This window comes from Gavia stellata, chromosome 13, assembly GCF_030936135.1.
Source record: "Gavia stellata isolate bGavSte3 chromosome 13, bGavSte3.hap2, whole genome shotgun sequence".
Classification (NCBI taxonomy): Eukaryota; Metazoa; Chordata; class Aves; order Gaviiformes; family Gaviidae; genus Gavia; species Gavia stellata.
Window position 1 is genome coordinate 4664281 of NC_082606.1, and position 16533 is coordinate 4680813.

General features: G+C 39.2%; 1 protein-coding gene across 1 annotated transcript; it reads right to left on the minus strand.

Annotated features, from left to right (window-relative positions):
• Positions 1 to 160: 160 nt before the first annotated feature.
• On the minus strand, positions 161 to 16141 carry CHRNA5 (cholinergic receptor nicotinic alpha 5 subunit). The gene is made up of 6 exons (XM_059823594.1): positions 16024 to 16141; positions 6324 to 6475; positions 5433 to 5477; positions 3945 to 4054; positions 2132 to 2963; positions 161 to 387 (listed from the first exon to the last, which is right to left on the minus strand). Exons 1-6 carry the CDS (start codon positions 16139 to 16141, stop codon positions 226 to 228), a joined length of 1419 nt encoding a protein of 472 aa, XP_059679577.1. The 3' UTR covers positions 161 to 225.
• Between the last annotated feature and the right edge of the window lie 392 nt (positions 16142 to 16533).

Sequence of the window (16533 nt, forward strand, 5' to 3'; positions counted from 1 at the left end):
TAATTGTGACCTGATTTGGAAGTAACTTAGTAGACTGGCAATAAGCAAATTGACTTCTATGTGTCCTAGGGATGCCATGCTTTAATATAAACATAATTTTCTGGGTTTGGATTTTTTTTTTTTTATTCTATCCTATCAGAAACATGCCTGCAAAGAACATGCATGGAAATAGAGCTACTGCAAAACTCTTTAGAGCCATATTAGCAGGAAACATTCAAAAATATTTTATGCATTTGTACTGCCTATATGCGTAGGTACTATTATACTTGCCCATTTATGAATAACAGGGATAAATAACACAAGTGATCCAATTACTGAAACCAGAAGAAAACTCCATAAGAACATTCGATCAAGCACCTGAGCAATAAATTTCCAGTCTTCAACAACCTAAAAAACAAAGACCATAAGAGTTGGTCAGTATGTGTGAGAACAGGTAAAAATACAGTACCAAACCTGCAATTCTTAGTCACTTTACAGTACACTTTTTTCCAATCAGGTCCATTTGGTAGCCCCCTTTAATAACTTTTTATAATTATACTACAAGCTAGAACAGGAACAAACTTCCCTCTATGAAGACCAGTAAACTACATAGATCAATACTATATTTTAGTATTGGTCTATGCTTGTCCCTGACAAGCACTGAACATCCTCAACTACAGAGAGTGAAACCAGTATGCAATTTTCTAACATACTGCAGGATTTAGGATTCATGCCACAGCTTCATCATAAAGTGGAATTCCCAGGTAGGAGCTAGAAGCAAAAGTTAAAAAAAAAAAACAAACAAGCAAACAAACAAAAACCCCACCACACACCACAACACAGAAAAACCCCAAACCACCCAAACCAGTACCGAAAAAAATTAGAAGTAGACAGCAGCTGTTGTGTTATATACAAGATCTGAAAGCTGTTAAGTTACTGCTGCACAGAATTATACACTAGGGAGAATACTCACACTACTTTCAAGACTATTTTCCTTTTTGATATGATATTCACATCTATACACAGTTTTGCAAGAATAGCAGAAATAATTGTGCAAGCACATTAAAACCCTGCCAAACAATTGTCTTCGATTTGAACTGCAGCTATCCACATTTTCCAAGCCTACTGCTTCCTAAGAGGTAAGGCTACAACAGCACTCGCTGCGTAGTTTTTATTAACAACTTCTGCAATTAAAGCTTGCATTCTCTGGAGCCCAAATAATAAAATACAACTGAATCCCCAGTCAGCTGTATATTACTTTCCGAGTTTGAGAGTCACAACAACATTACACCTGAAAAACAAAATACTTATCACCTCTCGTCTGTCACAGTCAACTGTCACAGCCAACTCACAACAAACTTCTGTATTTCTACACTAGCCTGAAAATAGCATTTAAGTCTCTGATGTACCAATGGTGCTAGTTTAAAAAGCACAGAAAGAGAAACAGATTCATAATGCTCTTACCTGAATGGTGTGAACATCCATTAAGTATAGTTCAGAGTGCAAATGTACAGACTGAAAAAAAGCCTTTGACATCTTTTGATATAACTTGAGACAAATAATAGTAAGGCTAGAAGAGAACACTCAAGAAGTCACCTAGTCCATGTCTGATCTCAGCACAACATGACCAACATATGGCTATAGCTTGTATATAAACTAACGTAAATCAGGTCATTAAAAATTGTTTTTATTTGGAATTGAAAGCCGCAAAATAAGGCTTAGCAGTATTTATTCTGAAAATGTAAGGCAAATGCATTTTTCAGATAGCCTTCAGGTACAACATTAAAATGAAAAACACCTACTTCTCTCATAATGAAAATAACATCCAGCAGCACTGTAGAGAACAGTTACGGTACATGCTCTTGTAACAGACAAGTATCTCTGAAGATGTGTAGTTAACAACATGAACTTACTTCTAGAAGAAAGCAGAAGACTAAAGAACCCAAGGACTGTGTTGTATCAGCCCAATACCTATAGGGATTCTCAGTATTGTACCATACTTGTACTTCTTTCCAGTGGAAAAGCTTCCAACGAAGTACAAAAACTGGAAATCCCATAGTACGTATTTAATATGCAACTGCATAGTAAACCATTACTTGGTTTTCTAATTTCCAGTTTTACAAAGTCAGTGTAATATGACTAATACACCCACCTCGCGAACTTCATTCTCCTTCATAACATGTCTTGTAATATATCGGATAGAATCTAGAGCTGCTTCCAAGGTGCTCCTAGATGATTCTGATCCATTCATATTTCCCGTTTCCTCCTTCTGTGCAAAGTATCTATCTACATGACTTCTCATGCAAAGCAGCTTGGGAAGTTTGTGAAGAAATATCTTGCGAACCCAAGGTGCCATAGCATTGTGTGTAGACGAAGAGCGATGATGAATATTGATAGCAAAGACAGTTATCACAATGGACAGTGTCACAAATATCATAGTAAACACCAAGTACTCTCCTATAAGTGGGATAACTTTAGAAGATGACGGAATAATCTCTTCAATAACAAGAAGAAAAACAGTCAAAGATACCAGTACTGAAGTGCAAAGTGAAATTTTTTCACCTTCATTTGAAGGAAGATAGAAGACAAGGACAGTTAGAAACGAAAGCCCAATACAAGGAATAATGAGAAACAACGTGTAAAAAAGTGGCAAACGTCTAATTATAAATGAATATGTAACAAAAGGATACCAACAGCATCCATCAGTCCTATTTCCTTTGCTCCCTGTTGCAGTCACTATTTCCCATTCTCCATTATCAAAAAAGTCTCTTTTGTCAACATCATAATCTTCAAGAATTATATCAACCTGTGAGCCATCGTAAGTCCAGGAACCAAATTTCATAGAGCAATTTTGGAGGTCAAAGGGGAAGAAGGTTACATCAATAGTACAAGAACTTTTGTAGTTTGCTGGTGGGGTCCAAGCAATGGTGCCATCATATTTTACCACTGTTTTTGTAGATGTTCCCTCAAAACGTCCATCTGCACTGAGAGGAAAAAAAAAAAAAGATATATATGCATGCAATTACAGTGGGTGGGGGGTGGAGGTGGGGGTGTGTTTTTAAATAAAAAAAAATGTTTTGATATTGTCATTTCAGCTGTTTATCCCATCTCTCCCTTCATAGCCAAAATTTTCACATTGTGTTCATAGTCAACTTTTTTTTTTTAAATCTGAATCAGGCCAACAGCTTTGGAAGAGTGAAGTATATTTTCAAGTCACAAAAAGATCTGTGCAACTTTCTGTGGTCCCAATGACTTATGAAAGGATTGTAAAAATCCTGACCTCTAACAGCATGACCAAACTCTGGTGTTTCTATTGGTAATACAGCATAAATACTTTTCAATTTGTCCAAATCATAATTATTAAAGAAAAAAGTGAAGAAACAGGTAAAATAATACTTGTATGCCACTTCCAAACTGAATTTACAATCACTGCAACAGCCTTTTTTCCTGATTCAACAAGTCAGGAAATGTAAAAGCGTTGTATATGCACCCGAGTTGAGCAGAAAGGTTAATTCAGAAGTTATTGCTTCTGAGATCTGTTAATTCTCAAAAAAACCCCGAAAACCAACAAAAAACCCCCTTACAGTTGAGCGCACTTAATTTTAAATCCATGCTGAATATGACTTACAACAGCATGAATTAGTTGCTTCCCTCCCATCACTCTACACTCTTAGTTTGTACCCAGCACTGTGCAAGACGTTGTTTTCTATTTAAAAAAAGAGTTTACATGAAGAAGTGGAAATAAACTTTTCAAAAGAGACTAGAAATTCCATACAGAAGCAAAGCAAAACATTTAAGCATTTAACATGGCAACAAAATCCATTTGCATTCAGAGGCAAATTCTGCCACATATTCTTAGCTCTACTAAACATACACACATATCTATCCAATGAGCCTCCTAGCAGCAGCTTGGACAGTAAAGTTTGAAAGTAAATGTATTTTATATGAAAAGATTAAAATCTTACTTGTCATACAACACAATATCTGGAATCCAAATAGAATCTGATGGGACACGAATAGCTGTTATTCCAGCATAGTCTTCAGGATTCCACCTTAACTTTACATCTGTCCATTCCTGTGGATATGCGAGATGTGAAAATCATTACTACTGTGAAGTTGATTTAAGCAGAGCAAGACTAGATGAAAATAGATAAAAAGGCAATTAAAAAAGAAATCATCAAACTGGCTTCTAAAATTTGCATACAACAGTGAATTTGCTGAACAAACATCTATTTACCTCATCCAGTATTTGTTTTCTGTTATAAGAGCCACTTGACAGTATTTCCGTACAGAACTTAAGATATTAAAATCCTTTTTCAGAGCGCATAAACATAAGTAAGAGCTATTATAACAATTAAATTTGAAAAAAGCTTGTTCTGAACAAGTATCAATTACTTTGGAAGCTGATCAGAAGCAATGTAAACATTTTCATCAAAAAAAAAAAAATCATGCTGCAACTCTCACAATATCTTCATTCCTATTTCTACCAGCAACACTAAAAATAGCACCATTAAAACCATAGTAGTACTTTGGTAATTTTATACTTGAACTAAAAGCTCAAGAGGAAAAGTTCAAGTTTGTAAGAATTCACCATCACATAGCATTTTAAATGCATATTCAGGTCAGTTCTTATTTTATTTGAACTGGCTCAACTGCGACAAATTCTGCAGAAACTATTAAGAGGGCACAAAGTGTTATCACCGACATATTGCCATCTCATACTTCCTTAGTAGTCTCAAAGTTTTCCTGAAAAGGAAAACTTTGCCTGAAATCACAGTTACTGCAAAAGAAGGGAATGGGAAGCAACAGGAAAAAAACCAAAGCAAGTAGCCCAAACAAAAATAATTTAGTAAGCTAGTAAGTATAATCAGGGTCTGCAAACATTCTTCTAAGTTAAATCAAGAATGATTTGTGAGCAGCATTTCCCAAGTTAATAGTGGCCCTTAAGTTTAGGACTGGACTCTGATTATTATAAAGCTTGAGGCTTTTTCCTGCCCATAAACAAATATTCTTAAGAGGAAAAAATAGCTCTTTACAGCAAGCATATACAACTTTGAAACTGAAATTCTTCAGTGATGTTTATCCAATAATCTCAAATACCCCACAAGAGGAAGATCTTAAACCCAAACTTTCTATAATGTAGTTTTTGAAAGAAAACTTATGTACTGAAGCAGTAACTTTTATGGTTGGGTACTCACACCTTGGTATATTAAATGGCCATGCAATGCCATATCAGATTTCTTTTAATTTTTTTATTTGTTTTTGTTTAAGAGTTTTATAAAAAATCAATCCTTTAAAGCATTTCCACGGACATTTTTTAAAGATACAATGTAAAATAAAAATTCATACAACAACTAAGTTTTTTGAATATACAATTAATTAGAAAAGCTTCTTCCAACTTTTGACTTGCAGTTATGAAGCTTCAGATTTTTTCATCGATATTTTACACATACCTGTTTCAACCAGACGTTTGTTGTCATCAATTGATTTTTCTCATCCTATAAAAATAAAGCATATTTTACTAAAAAAATCTCCACAGTACATTCAGAGTAACTAGCTGCTTTAGTTCACAGAGGTCTGTAATTTAAAATACAAAATACACTTCTAAAAGCATTCCAGTCACTGATAAGTATGTTTCTATGAGACCTTTTTAAACATGCAGTTATGACCTTTGATTATTTAACTGTTAGAAGTGTTATTTTTCCCCTTCTCTGTCTCTCTCCTCCCTTCCATTTTTTTATTTGACTGTATTTCATGCAGTCTTACTGTTTTTCTATGGAAACATAAAGGAACAGCCAACATGTGGAAGAAAAACTCCTCTTATAGCTATAAACAGTGAATTCAGTTTGAAAAGAATATTCTGAAGTGAATAAGTATCGGGGGAAAAAAAAGTCTGGTTGATCCCTTTTACATCACACGTAATGACAAGAGATTATCTTCATTACTATGGAAGTGACATATTTGAAGGCTTAGGGGGTTTTTTGCTGCTTACAGGGGGGAAAGAGCAGTATTTGCAAGCGTTCCTGAGTTTTACAGAAATGAGATTGATGAAGTTTAAAAATATGTGGTTTTCCCATTGAATAAATAAATTAAAACACAATTCCCTAGGCCTAAGAATTTTACTCACTTTTGTTTTGCTGAAAACGCCACTTGTCTTCTCAACCCCTTTGCATCACTTCTGCATGCCCCCATCTACAATGCATTTTTTATTATGCTGATAATAATTTTAGAGGTTCAATCTATTGTGTTTAAGCTAAAATATGCACAATTATTTCATATGACATTGTGTTCCAGAATTTTAAGAATTAGGGAAAAAAATAAACAAACTTATTTACTATACATACCACATCTACTAGCTGAGAGATTGCAAGGCCAAACTTTATTTTTATTGTGTCATTCAAGCGTTCCACTGGACGAACCCATCTTTGATAGTCTTCAAATAAATGTTTAAACAAACGATCTTCACTTTGAGCAATAAAAGAAGGTTCAGATATACCTATATAAAAAAGTAATTTATTAACCTTGATTTAAATGAACAGTGTACATCTGCATTCCTGTGTCCAAAGAGCTACAGCTATGTTTATGCAGAGTTAAATTTCTCGTCTTATCCCCTTTTCTCTGGAAGTATGGCCAAGGTCTTGGAAGAAGAATTTTATAACATTAACCTGGTTTTATTAGCATCTCCATACCACTATCACACATATAAAATCTATGACTCAAGAACATTAAGGTAATTTTAGTAATAATAAAGGCAAAATGCACTTGCATCATTTAACTGGTGCCATGTAATTATGGAACTCCTCTAAAACTGAAAGCTTATCTATGAAGGACTATCGTTCAAGTTCCACCATTCTAGAACAAGGTGGTACTTTTTAAAAACCTACATCCACAGTGTACAGGTCTCTAGTATATTGCATAACTTGCGCTGCAGTTTGAAAAGTCAGTCTCTTCATGTTTTATACATTATTTCTTTTAATGTTTGGTCCCATCTATGACGTATAAACTTTGCAGTACTTGTAGAGCACTTCTTCCCCACACTGTTTTGTATCTTAAACACATGCGCCAATCTATTTACCAGTCTATCTTCTACCTATTCTAATGTTATATTGACTGGAAGGCACCCTTCTAGTTAAGTAATAGTATACATTCAGTTACGTCTTTTCCATAGTTCTCAAGGAGTCATTTCAATGCCTGGAGACTGACTGATGACTGGAACAGCCAAAAATCTTGTATAGCTTTCAAAGAAGTGGAAACTAAATGTCTTCTTTTGTCTCCTGAGAGAATGGAATACATGGCAGAGCTTTGGGAAAAAGAAGTACTCTAGATGCAGAAACTGCAGGCAGAGAGCAGCCCGGACTTCACAAGAGATACAGAAGTTGTCCTAAAGCACCTCATCAAGCAACCGCTGTCCTTTACCTTTGGGAATCCACAAAAAATGAGGTTTTTTACCAATGTGATCTCACCGAAGTGTATCAGTAGAAACCTTGCTACCCAAAAAAAGGCAAAGTTTAAGGTTTCTCCGTTATGAGAACCCATGCAAAAAATTATATACCCTAAACAACAAGAGAAGGACAAACTTGGGGAAGACACAGAGAGAGGGGAGGAAAAAAGGCAAGATCAGTGTCTAGCTAAGTAACTCAAGCAAGAACAGCTTTCAAAGGCAGTGTGAAAGACCTGAAGAAGGCCACTGCCCCAAGAAGCAGCACAAGCTACACACATCACCTTGAAGGGAATGACTCCAAAAGGGTCTCCAATTCCAGACAGAAGTCAGAGCAACCACCAGAAGACATGAACATATGCTCTAGACAAAGATCTTTACTACTCACCCATGAGCTTTAAACCATTGAAACTACTGCCAAAAAAAGACCTAACAATTATTATAGTTTAAGGGACAGAGTAAACCAAAGAAAGATCTTCGCAACCATCTCTTTTTAATGCAGATTTAAAATATTATACCATTACATAAATGTATGGCATGACCTCTCTAGAAATGATGTGCTCACTAACAGCATCCATCTAAAAAAAGATACATCAGAAACAGAAAAGCACCAGAGAATGTCATAAACAGATTAAAACCAGAGACAGTCATCCATACAAGGAGAGATTTAAAAGATTAACATTATTTCGTTTGGAGAGGAGGTGAATTTAGTGAACATAAACGAAGCAGATAAAGTAGTGAACAATACATACAGAAAAAACACTGATGGCATTTAACCTCTCTCATAAAAGAAGGTAAAGGAAACCAAAGCATCAGTTAGAGGCAGTAGAAACAATTTCTATTTGAAATTCATTACCATCAACATTCGGTAAACCAGAGATTGTTAGACACTGAAGAAGACTAAAATTGCAGAACTGCCTGGGATTACTAAATTGCCAGTTATGTCAGGTAGCATCATACTTGTGGAGGGTATCAGTTCTCATTTCAATACAACTTGCAAAATCTACCTTAGAATTTGATAAACAGTTTGATGGCTTGCATTTGTTGCAGGGACTTGGCTAACACCATTTAAGTCATTAATTTAGACAGACCTAAGCTAGTTCTATGTGACCGCAACCGCTGCGGCCTCGACAACTAAGACAGGCAACCTAAGTTTTTAAGTTCCGTCCCATTCATCGAAGTGCTCTTGTGACAGCAGCAGCTTTCTGCTGCGCTGCAAAAAGCTGCATTTACAGATCCTTCGGTCAAAACACCCGAAGTACTGCAGAGCCCAGCCACACGAGAATTCCCTGCCTTCTGCACTGCAGGTTTGGGGCAGTCCAGCAGAACTATGGCTATGAATACTAACTGGATTTTCTCTGAAATTTTATAGTAGGCGCAAAAGCAGAATGTAGCTTAAGGAACACCATCAGCAAAGAAGGAGCAGCAAGACCCCTTTGCCCTCCAAATCTTACCATACACTAACATGCTGCTGAATGGTTCTCGCTGCAGGCAAAATCAGCATTTGGGTTTTAAGACAGTTCACCCTTCTGTTTCAAAATACAAATCTGTTTACAGTTGTATTTCATTCACAGAATCACTAAGGTTGGAAAAGACCTGCAAGATCATCAAGTCCAACCATCAACCCATCCCCACCATGCCCACTAAACCATGTCCCACAATGCATCGTCCACACATGTTCCTTGAACACCTCCAGTGATGGTGACTCCACCACCTCCCTGGGTAGCCTGTTCCAATGCTTCACCACTCCCTCAATAAAGAAATTTTTCCTAATATCCCGCCTGAACCTCCCCTGGCGCAAATTAAGGCCATTTCCTCTTGTCCTGTCGCTAGTCACTTGGGACCTCCCTGCAACCCCCTTTCAGGTAATTGTAGAGAGCGATAAGGTCTCCCCTCAGCCTCCTCTTCTCCAGACTGAACAACCCCAGTTCCCTCAGCCGCTCCTCAGAAGACTTGTGGCTCCAGACACATTCGCAAACACTTAACAACCTATTGTTCTTCAGGATGTATTATTTGTACATGCTCTACAATTTAATATCTTTCTATTTCAAGATTGTTGACACGTGAGTTGTGTAACAGCAAAGAACCGATGGGCAACTTGCATTGTACCACTGTGCGTACCTCAGGTGGATACACGAAAACACACAGGACATAACAATTGCTGCCAGAAAGGATCCAGTAACAGAATGTTACACACACAAGTTACCTTCACAGCTATTAGGTTAAAATATATTTATTTTTATTGATACCTTAGGTTCAGTGTATCCTCATTAGCTAAGGAATTTTTCTTATTTGAAACTATACATAGATTTGCCAACTCCTGCTTTTTACAGACATCCAAAAGAATGCTTCCTGAAGACACAACTTAATTTCTCTATTTCTATATCCCTATTTCCTGAATTATGAATGGTTTTGTGTATATTTCAGGCTAATGTTTCATAAATACTTGGTTTTTGTATTAGCATTAATTACATTTCCCTTTTATAGTTCCAACTCTCAACTGAATTTTTTTGTACAATTTGAGAATGACTATGCAGCTGGGTATTCTCTCTCCATTAATTGACCTTGAAGCAATGCAGAGGCAAAGTTGCACTTTCACCATTTCTGTCTTCCTGTAAGATGACCTCCTGTACAGCAATACAGCATCTTCAGGGTACCTGCTGTTTCCAGATTAAGCTTCTCTTAAAACACAGTATCTTCTCTGCTATGCTAAATGGGGACATGCTGCTTTACCACTTTAACATACTTAAAGAATTTTTTTCAAACATTTTACTCTCAGACCTACAGTATACTTACTGATTTATTAAGATGACCATATTCAGTAACAATATAGTTCAACTAATTTTTTCCTATCAAAGAAGTATCCACATTTTTTCATATTTCTAGTTTATTCTGTCTACTAATAAGCTGGCGCATACTGGTCTACAAAAGGCAGCTTGTACAAAGAACTCCATGAGAAGGCTGGAGATGGTAACCATATATTAAGAGTCGGCAAAAATAAAATAACCACCCCTACCTTTCCATATTTTATTTAATAGGCTCACACAGCTCACTCATTACACAGACTGCATGTGTTTAATTTCTCTTTTCCATGTGTCTGTATGCTTTTAAGATTATTATAAAGAGTGGAATTCTTAGTTACTTATTGGTGTTAACACCAATTAAAAAAAAATGTGAAGAACTGGTGGCAAGCAGAAAAAAGGTACAGAAGAGAGGAAAAGAGGTAAAACACAGTTAGTGGCTTAAGGCAGCAGACTGGCTATGCTGGTTGGAGAAAAGCAGAAAGAGGTTAAAACCTACAACTAGCAAGATTAGTAAACAAACAACCCAGAGTACAAGTCTACTAAATCAGATGGTAAAAGATTATGGAAGCACTCCCCACTGCTACTACGTCACCGTTCTAAAAAAACCTTAGATCTGCAGCCTTTGAAAGGCAATTCTAAGCATGCCTGTATTTGTGTGGCTTTATTTTTGTTGAGGTCAGGTAACTTCTGTAGTCTAAATCAAAGGTAGGGTCTCTATATTGCTCAGTGATAAATCCCAGTGACAACGTTTACTTTATAATTTACACCTGAAACTTTCTCTGTTCGCTCCCTCTCAGTGTGATTCCATGTTCAGCAAACAAACTAAATCACAGGATAAAACGCTGGATGGCCAAAATTTGAACTCTGCAAAAAGGAGAGAAACATTTATGCACAAAGCAGACTAATGATTCAATTTTTTTTAAGTAGTTGGAGCACACTTATGACAAAACGGTAAGTGGAAATTCTAATTAAACACTTGACCTCAGACACAATTGTATTTAAAAATTCAGTCCTACTATTTCCCCCCCCCAAACACTTAACTTTTATTAAAAGTACTTTGGAAGCGCTATTTAGAAAAGAAGAGGAAGTACTACACGGGTCTCAGATGCATGAATAGCATGAAAAAACATGTACATGTCTTTTCATTTTGTTAACATTCTCAAGTCAAAATTTCACTAGTGCTGCTAATGGCAGACTTTTCAAATGCTTCAGATAGATTACAAAATTGTTATTCTTTTGTAGAATCTGTCTTTTTACATTGTTTCTTACTGTATCATTATGGGTGAAATTCCTAAGCATCTCAATATGATTTAGCAGCAGTATTCTTTTTACACGAATTACCCTTGAAATATTTAGTGTTACAGCTATACCTCATATCTTTTCATAAATTTTTGTTTGTTTTTAAATGAGAGAACATCACAGTCCATGTTTCTCCAAAGAATAAACTTTCTTTGAATTCTATATTCCTCTGTACTTCCTTAGATAAAAGTGTCCAAGAACCACACTGGGCTTGCAGGTGTAACTCTGGTCCTTACACTTTAAGCAATGTAGTTCAAGGCATTTTCTAATTGATATAAACAAGTGCTAATGATTTCAGGTTTTCTTTGGATCGTCACTTGGTGCGTTTTCAAAAGAGGTCCGTGGAAGAAGGGAAAGGGTCACTTTTTAGAAGCCTAATGTTAAGATGTAGATTCAGAAGTAATATGTATTACTAGTGTGTACTTTCTGTATGGTCTTCAACCTTTTTGCCTACTTCTCCTTCTATACTTTAGGAATCGCAAAGAATCCAATCACTAACAGTCAAGTGTTTAGTTAACTGTAAGCATTTGGTAAGATTAAAATCATCTTTTCTAGAACATCTGTAAGTCAAAGCAGGATTACTAACGCTATTCAATTTACTGAAGAAAAGCCAGCTACGACATTCTGTATTTCCTACAAGTATCTTTTTCTCCCCTGTTTAAAAAATAAAACCAAAAGCCCATCACTGCACCTACAAGCACAGAAAAGGTGGCTATTCTTGACCATTTCTTGTTGGTGGTTTTTTTGCAAATTAGTTTTGCTTTCTTTTGTTCAGAGGTTGTCTTGATATTTCAAAGGTTGAGAACAAAAAAAGTGACAGCCTTGTATTTCTATCACTGTGTATTAATATGTGACTGGTAGCTGCTAGCTGCTGCAGGAACTTCTATGATTTTTTTTGTTTACTCCTGGACTTTCAAGTTATTGGGAGGATTTCTGGCTTCTCTCTTACCTAGCACATCAACCTCCTGCCAACCAGTAGCAAAATAAAATGACATATTGTGGACATGAAACCATCAAGGATTTTGAACTGCAATATTGCTTAGCACTTACCAATATGAACAGAGGTACAAGAGCTGCACATAGAAAGCAGGGAAGATGTTTCTTACATTCAACTCGAATTTAAAAGATTAAAGTTTCCAGCTTGGTAATTGGAAAGTAGAATTAAGCTATCCCCTAATAGCTTAGCATCAAGGGATAATTACGGCCCATATTAATGAATGCATTTACAAGTTTGATCAATAACAGCATAATATACTGCCATGTAGTTTGTAACTAATCAAGAAATAGAGACAATCAACTATGGATTGACGGTCAGTCTTTAGATTAAAGGCTAATAGGAGCACAAACCATTCCCTTCTGAATACCTGTGCTATGGATTCTACGATAAATACACAACATACACACAATATGACAAAGAGCTTCCTGGACTCTATAGTGCGGCTATTGCCAGCAAGTCTCCTGATGATCAGCCACCTACAGCGCTAACGTTACAGGTCTGCGGCACGTCACAGCATTTCACTGCATTTCCTCATGAGTTCACTGACACTACTATACTCCACTCAGCTTTCAGCAGACAGAAGAACTGTGATCCTTCTCCCTGCCCGACAGCTAGGGCACATGAAAAGGCTGCCTCATGTCAGGCTGCTTCAGGGTAAAAACTCTGGTCACTCTGAAGCCAGGGGGACTTTTTCTGTAACAGAACCAGGATTTTGTCATCTGTTTTATACCAGTTTTAACCATTGCATTATTTTGACTGACTGCTGACCTGCCAGTAAAGACTGAAAATGCACTGTGAAGACAGCACTGAGGAATACTGAATGCAAGCAACAAAAAGTGTGTCTACAAGTGCAGATAGTGCAAGGAGTAAAAGGAAGAACAAGTTTGTAGAATCTCAAAAGTAGAGCCGTTCACTCATATAGGTTTAGAGGATATGCATGAGGAAAGTAAACACAAATCCACAATGTATCTAAATAAGACCCTTGCGCAAATAAGACACAGGCCTTGGGCTTCTCACAAGTTGCCAGCGTAGCCCTGAGTGCTGCAGAAGTTTCGCACCGGCATTACCTTCTGCCACAGCAGCCTTTTGCTCGTGCAGCTCGATTCCAGTCTCCTACACACTGGAACACACAATCCTATGGCTCATACAAATCAAATACTCTGTTTAGAAATCAGATACTCTGCTCAAAAACTGATGCAGAGTAGGAGATTTCAGAACATATACTATCACAAAAATCAGGTTTTACCATTCTGAAAAGTGGGAAATTATGCAAGTGCTTCCTTCTGCAATTCCTTCTACAAATCTACACAGACTTTTCTCCACAAATCAATGCTCATGTTTTTCTTCCTAAGAATCTCTAAAGAAAGAAAGCAAGCACAAAATATTTTAAACACAAGAAACCCATACAAGCAGGAAGGTTTGCAGCTTCCTGTTGGGCAGGGAGAAGATCTGTAAAACAGAGTGGAGAACGTTTGGGTGTATGAACTCCCAAGGGAGCACTATCACAAGTCTGCAGCATGGCACAGCAGTGCTATAGGTGGTTGTTAATCTCGATTCAATTTGTAGATTTAAGTCTCACCTGTTTGTTTAAGATTCAGAGCAAGCAACAAAACTTAGAATTTGATTGTATTTTAAATCAGCATGTATTTTGTCTTGTCAGATCAGAGTTATCCAGGATAAAGGGTTAGTTCGCCTCCGGACTACCAACTAAAGAAAACACCAAATTAATTTTCAAGCACTCTTAAAAGTATCATAAAAACCAAGTCACACCCATAATTCACTTCTACTCATTAAACTGATTTCTGTACCACATGCAAAGCCATACCTCTACAATAATTTTAACTATATGTACATGATACAGTGATTTAGGTTATTATTTCTGTTTGCCCTATATTTTAATAATAGGTAACTATAATGTTTTTCATCTTCTTAATAGCAAATTTCATTTTATTTTCGAGCAAACAAATTGTGAAAAGAAAATTTTATCCTCACTATACATGATCAGTTCTCAACAAAGTCGAAACTGTTGGCTTGTGCCAAAAGGCAAAATCTGGCTTAATCTAAGTAATTCCATACAGTAATCTATACTATATAATGTAACATAATAATTTCACATAGCAGTATCTTCTGTCATGATTAAAAACTTTTCCAAATACTGAGACCAAGAACAGCCTTTTAAATCACATTTAGCAATAACAGACTGAGTTTTTGTACGCTGAATTAAAAGAGACGTCAACTCAATTTACTTCCCTTAAACCATACTTACGACCATTTTTTCAATTTTGAGCTAATACTAAGAAAAGTCAATTTTATTTTTCATTAATTTCCTTTCTGCTTGTAAATATTGGAGGTACGGCTTCAAGACGTTTTGCAAAACTCTTAGCAATGCACCCATAAACTATGTAAAAGCAACGTTCTCAAATAACTATTTCTAAATAATTCTTTGAAAGAGCATTGATTTTGCTCCTCTAATCTCTGTGTAATTTTATAAACACTTTAGCTTCACATGCTATTTTACATCCCTCAACTCTGAAAGTCACATCCTGATTGAATTATGAGACTAACTCTTTTGAAGTCAAAGAAATAACACGTAACCAAACTAAAAATAATTTTGCTATAAATTCCTAAGGGGGACGTTTTTACGTGCAGCCAGATCCAGACGCGATACTGCAATCATTAAAATACATTCCGTAAGTTTACCTCCATACCAGCTGCAAACGCAAAGAGCACGCACCACAAACTACAACTGTACCTCGGCTGAGTAAGCGAACGGAGCAAAAATCGGAAGCTTACTTACTTCAGATCTTCGAAGCGTTATGTATGGATTTAAAAAGCGTAACAACCGCGTACTGAAGCGCGCGGCAGGCACACCGGAGGGCCGCCGTCTGGCAAAGGCCCTTTTCCCCTGCTCCGCGCGAGGGGCAGCGCCGGCGAGCCCCTCCGGCCGCGGGCTCCGGCGGTCGCCTTCGTTCTTTGAGAAGCCGGCCGAAGCCCCGCAATCCCTACCTCAGCACTCCTCAGCGGCCGCCGGAACCCCGCTCCGCCTTGGAACCAGCCCTATTTTAGCCTCGCCTCGGCAAAAGTTGGTGGCGTGGAGAAGGACGCGCGGTGCCTGGCCGCCTCAGCCCCGGCAGCATCTCCCCCCACAGGCAAAAACCCGCCTCACGCTTCCACGCGAAACGCGCCCTCCTGCTGCCCGCGCTCCCGCCACTCCCAGCCGCCCGCCGGAGCCGGGCTGCGAGGGAGGACCGGAACAGGGGAGGCAGCGGCGGCCCGGCCGACCCCGGTACAGCCTCCCCCTACCCCCAGCGGCGAGCCAGCCCCTCGCAGCGGCAGGTCTACGCGAAAGCCGGGGCTCAGGAGGGCTCGTGACTGCCAGCTGCCCGTGCCCTCACCGCTTCCCGCCGAAGCACCTGCCTGCCAGCCGCCACCCCCCCCTCCCCAGCGGCCCCGGCAGGGCGCCCCGCTGGCCCTCTCCCACGCGGGGCCGCCCCGAGGCGCCTTACCCGCGTAAGGGGCGCGGGCGGCGGCGCCGGCTCCGCGCTGGCCGAGAAAAGGCGCGAAGAGGCAGGTGAGGAGGAGCAGGGGGCGGCCGCAGCGCAGCCAGGCTCCGCGCTCGGCCATGGCTGGGGCACGGCCCCCGCTGCCTCGGAGCCCCGCGGCGAGGACGGGGCGCAGCGACGGGGCGCCGCTCCTAACGGGCGGCGCTGGCCACGCCCCGCCGGGAAGCCATGAGGGGGCGCGAGGGGCGGGAGAAGAGCGCGCGCGGCGGGAACCGTTGGAACGGTTGGCGCGTTGCGGGGGGAGCGGCGGGCGGCGCGAGCCTCAGTAGCGGCCTCGGCAAGGCGCCGTCCCGGGTCGTTTTTCCCGGAGGTGGCCCAGAGGTACCGGCTCGTGGCCCCGCGCTGTGTGGGAGAGGCGTGGGGCCAGCCGCGCCTCGGAGCCGGACCGTCCTACCGCTCACCGCTGGCGGCCGGCCTCAGCGGCCCTGCTTCGGGCGGGCAGCGGCCATCGCC

Bases quoted from the DNA above. Each gene is read 5' to 3' on its own strand.
- CHRNA5 (XM_059823594.1), bottom strand. From the start codon at position 16,141: ATGGCCGAGCGCGGAGCCTGGCTGCGCTGCGGCCGCCCCCTGCTCCTC. The intron at 6,476-16,023 runs GTAAGGCGCCTC...TTTTTTATATAG, and splicing joins CGCCCGCGCCCCTTACGCGG to GTATATCTGAACCTTCTTTT. The intron at 388-2,131 runs GTGGGTGTATTA...TTTGTTTTTTAG, and splicing joins AGGAGAATGAAGTTCGCGAG to GTTGTTGAAGACTGGAAATT.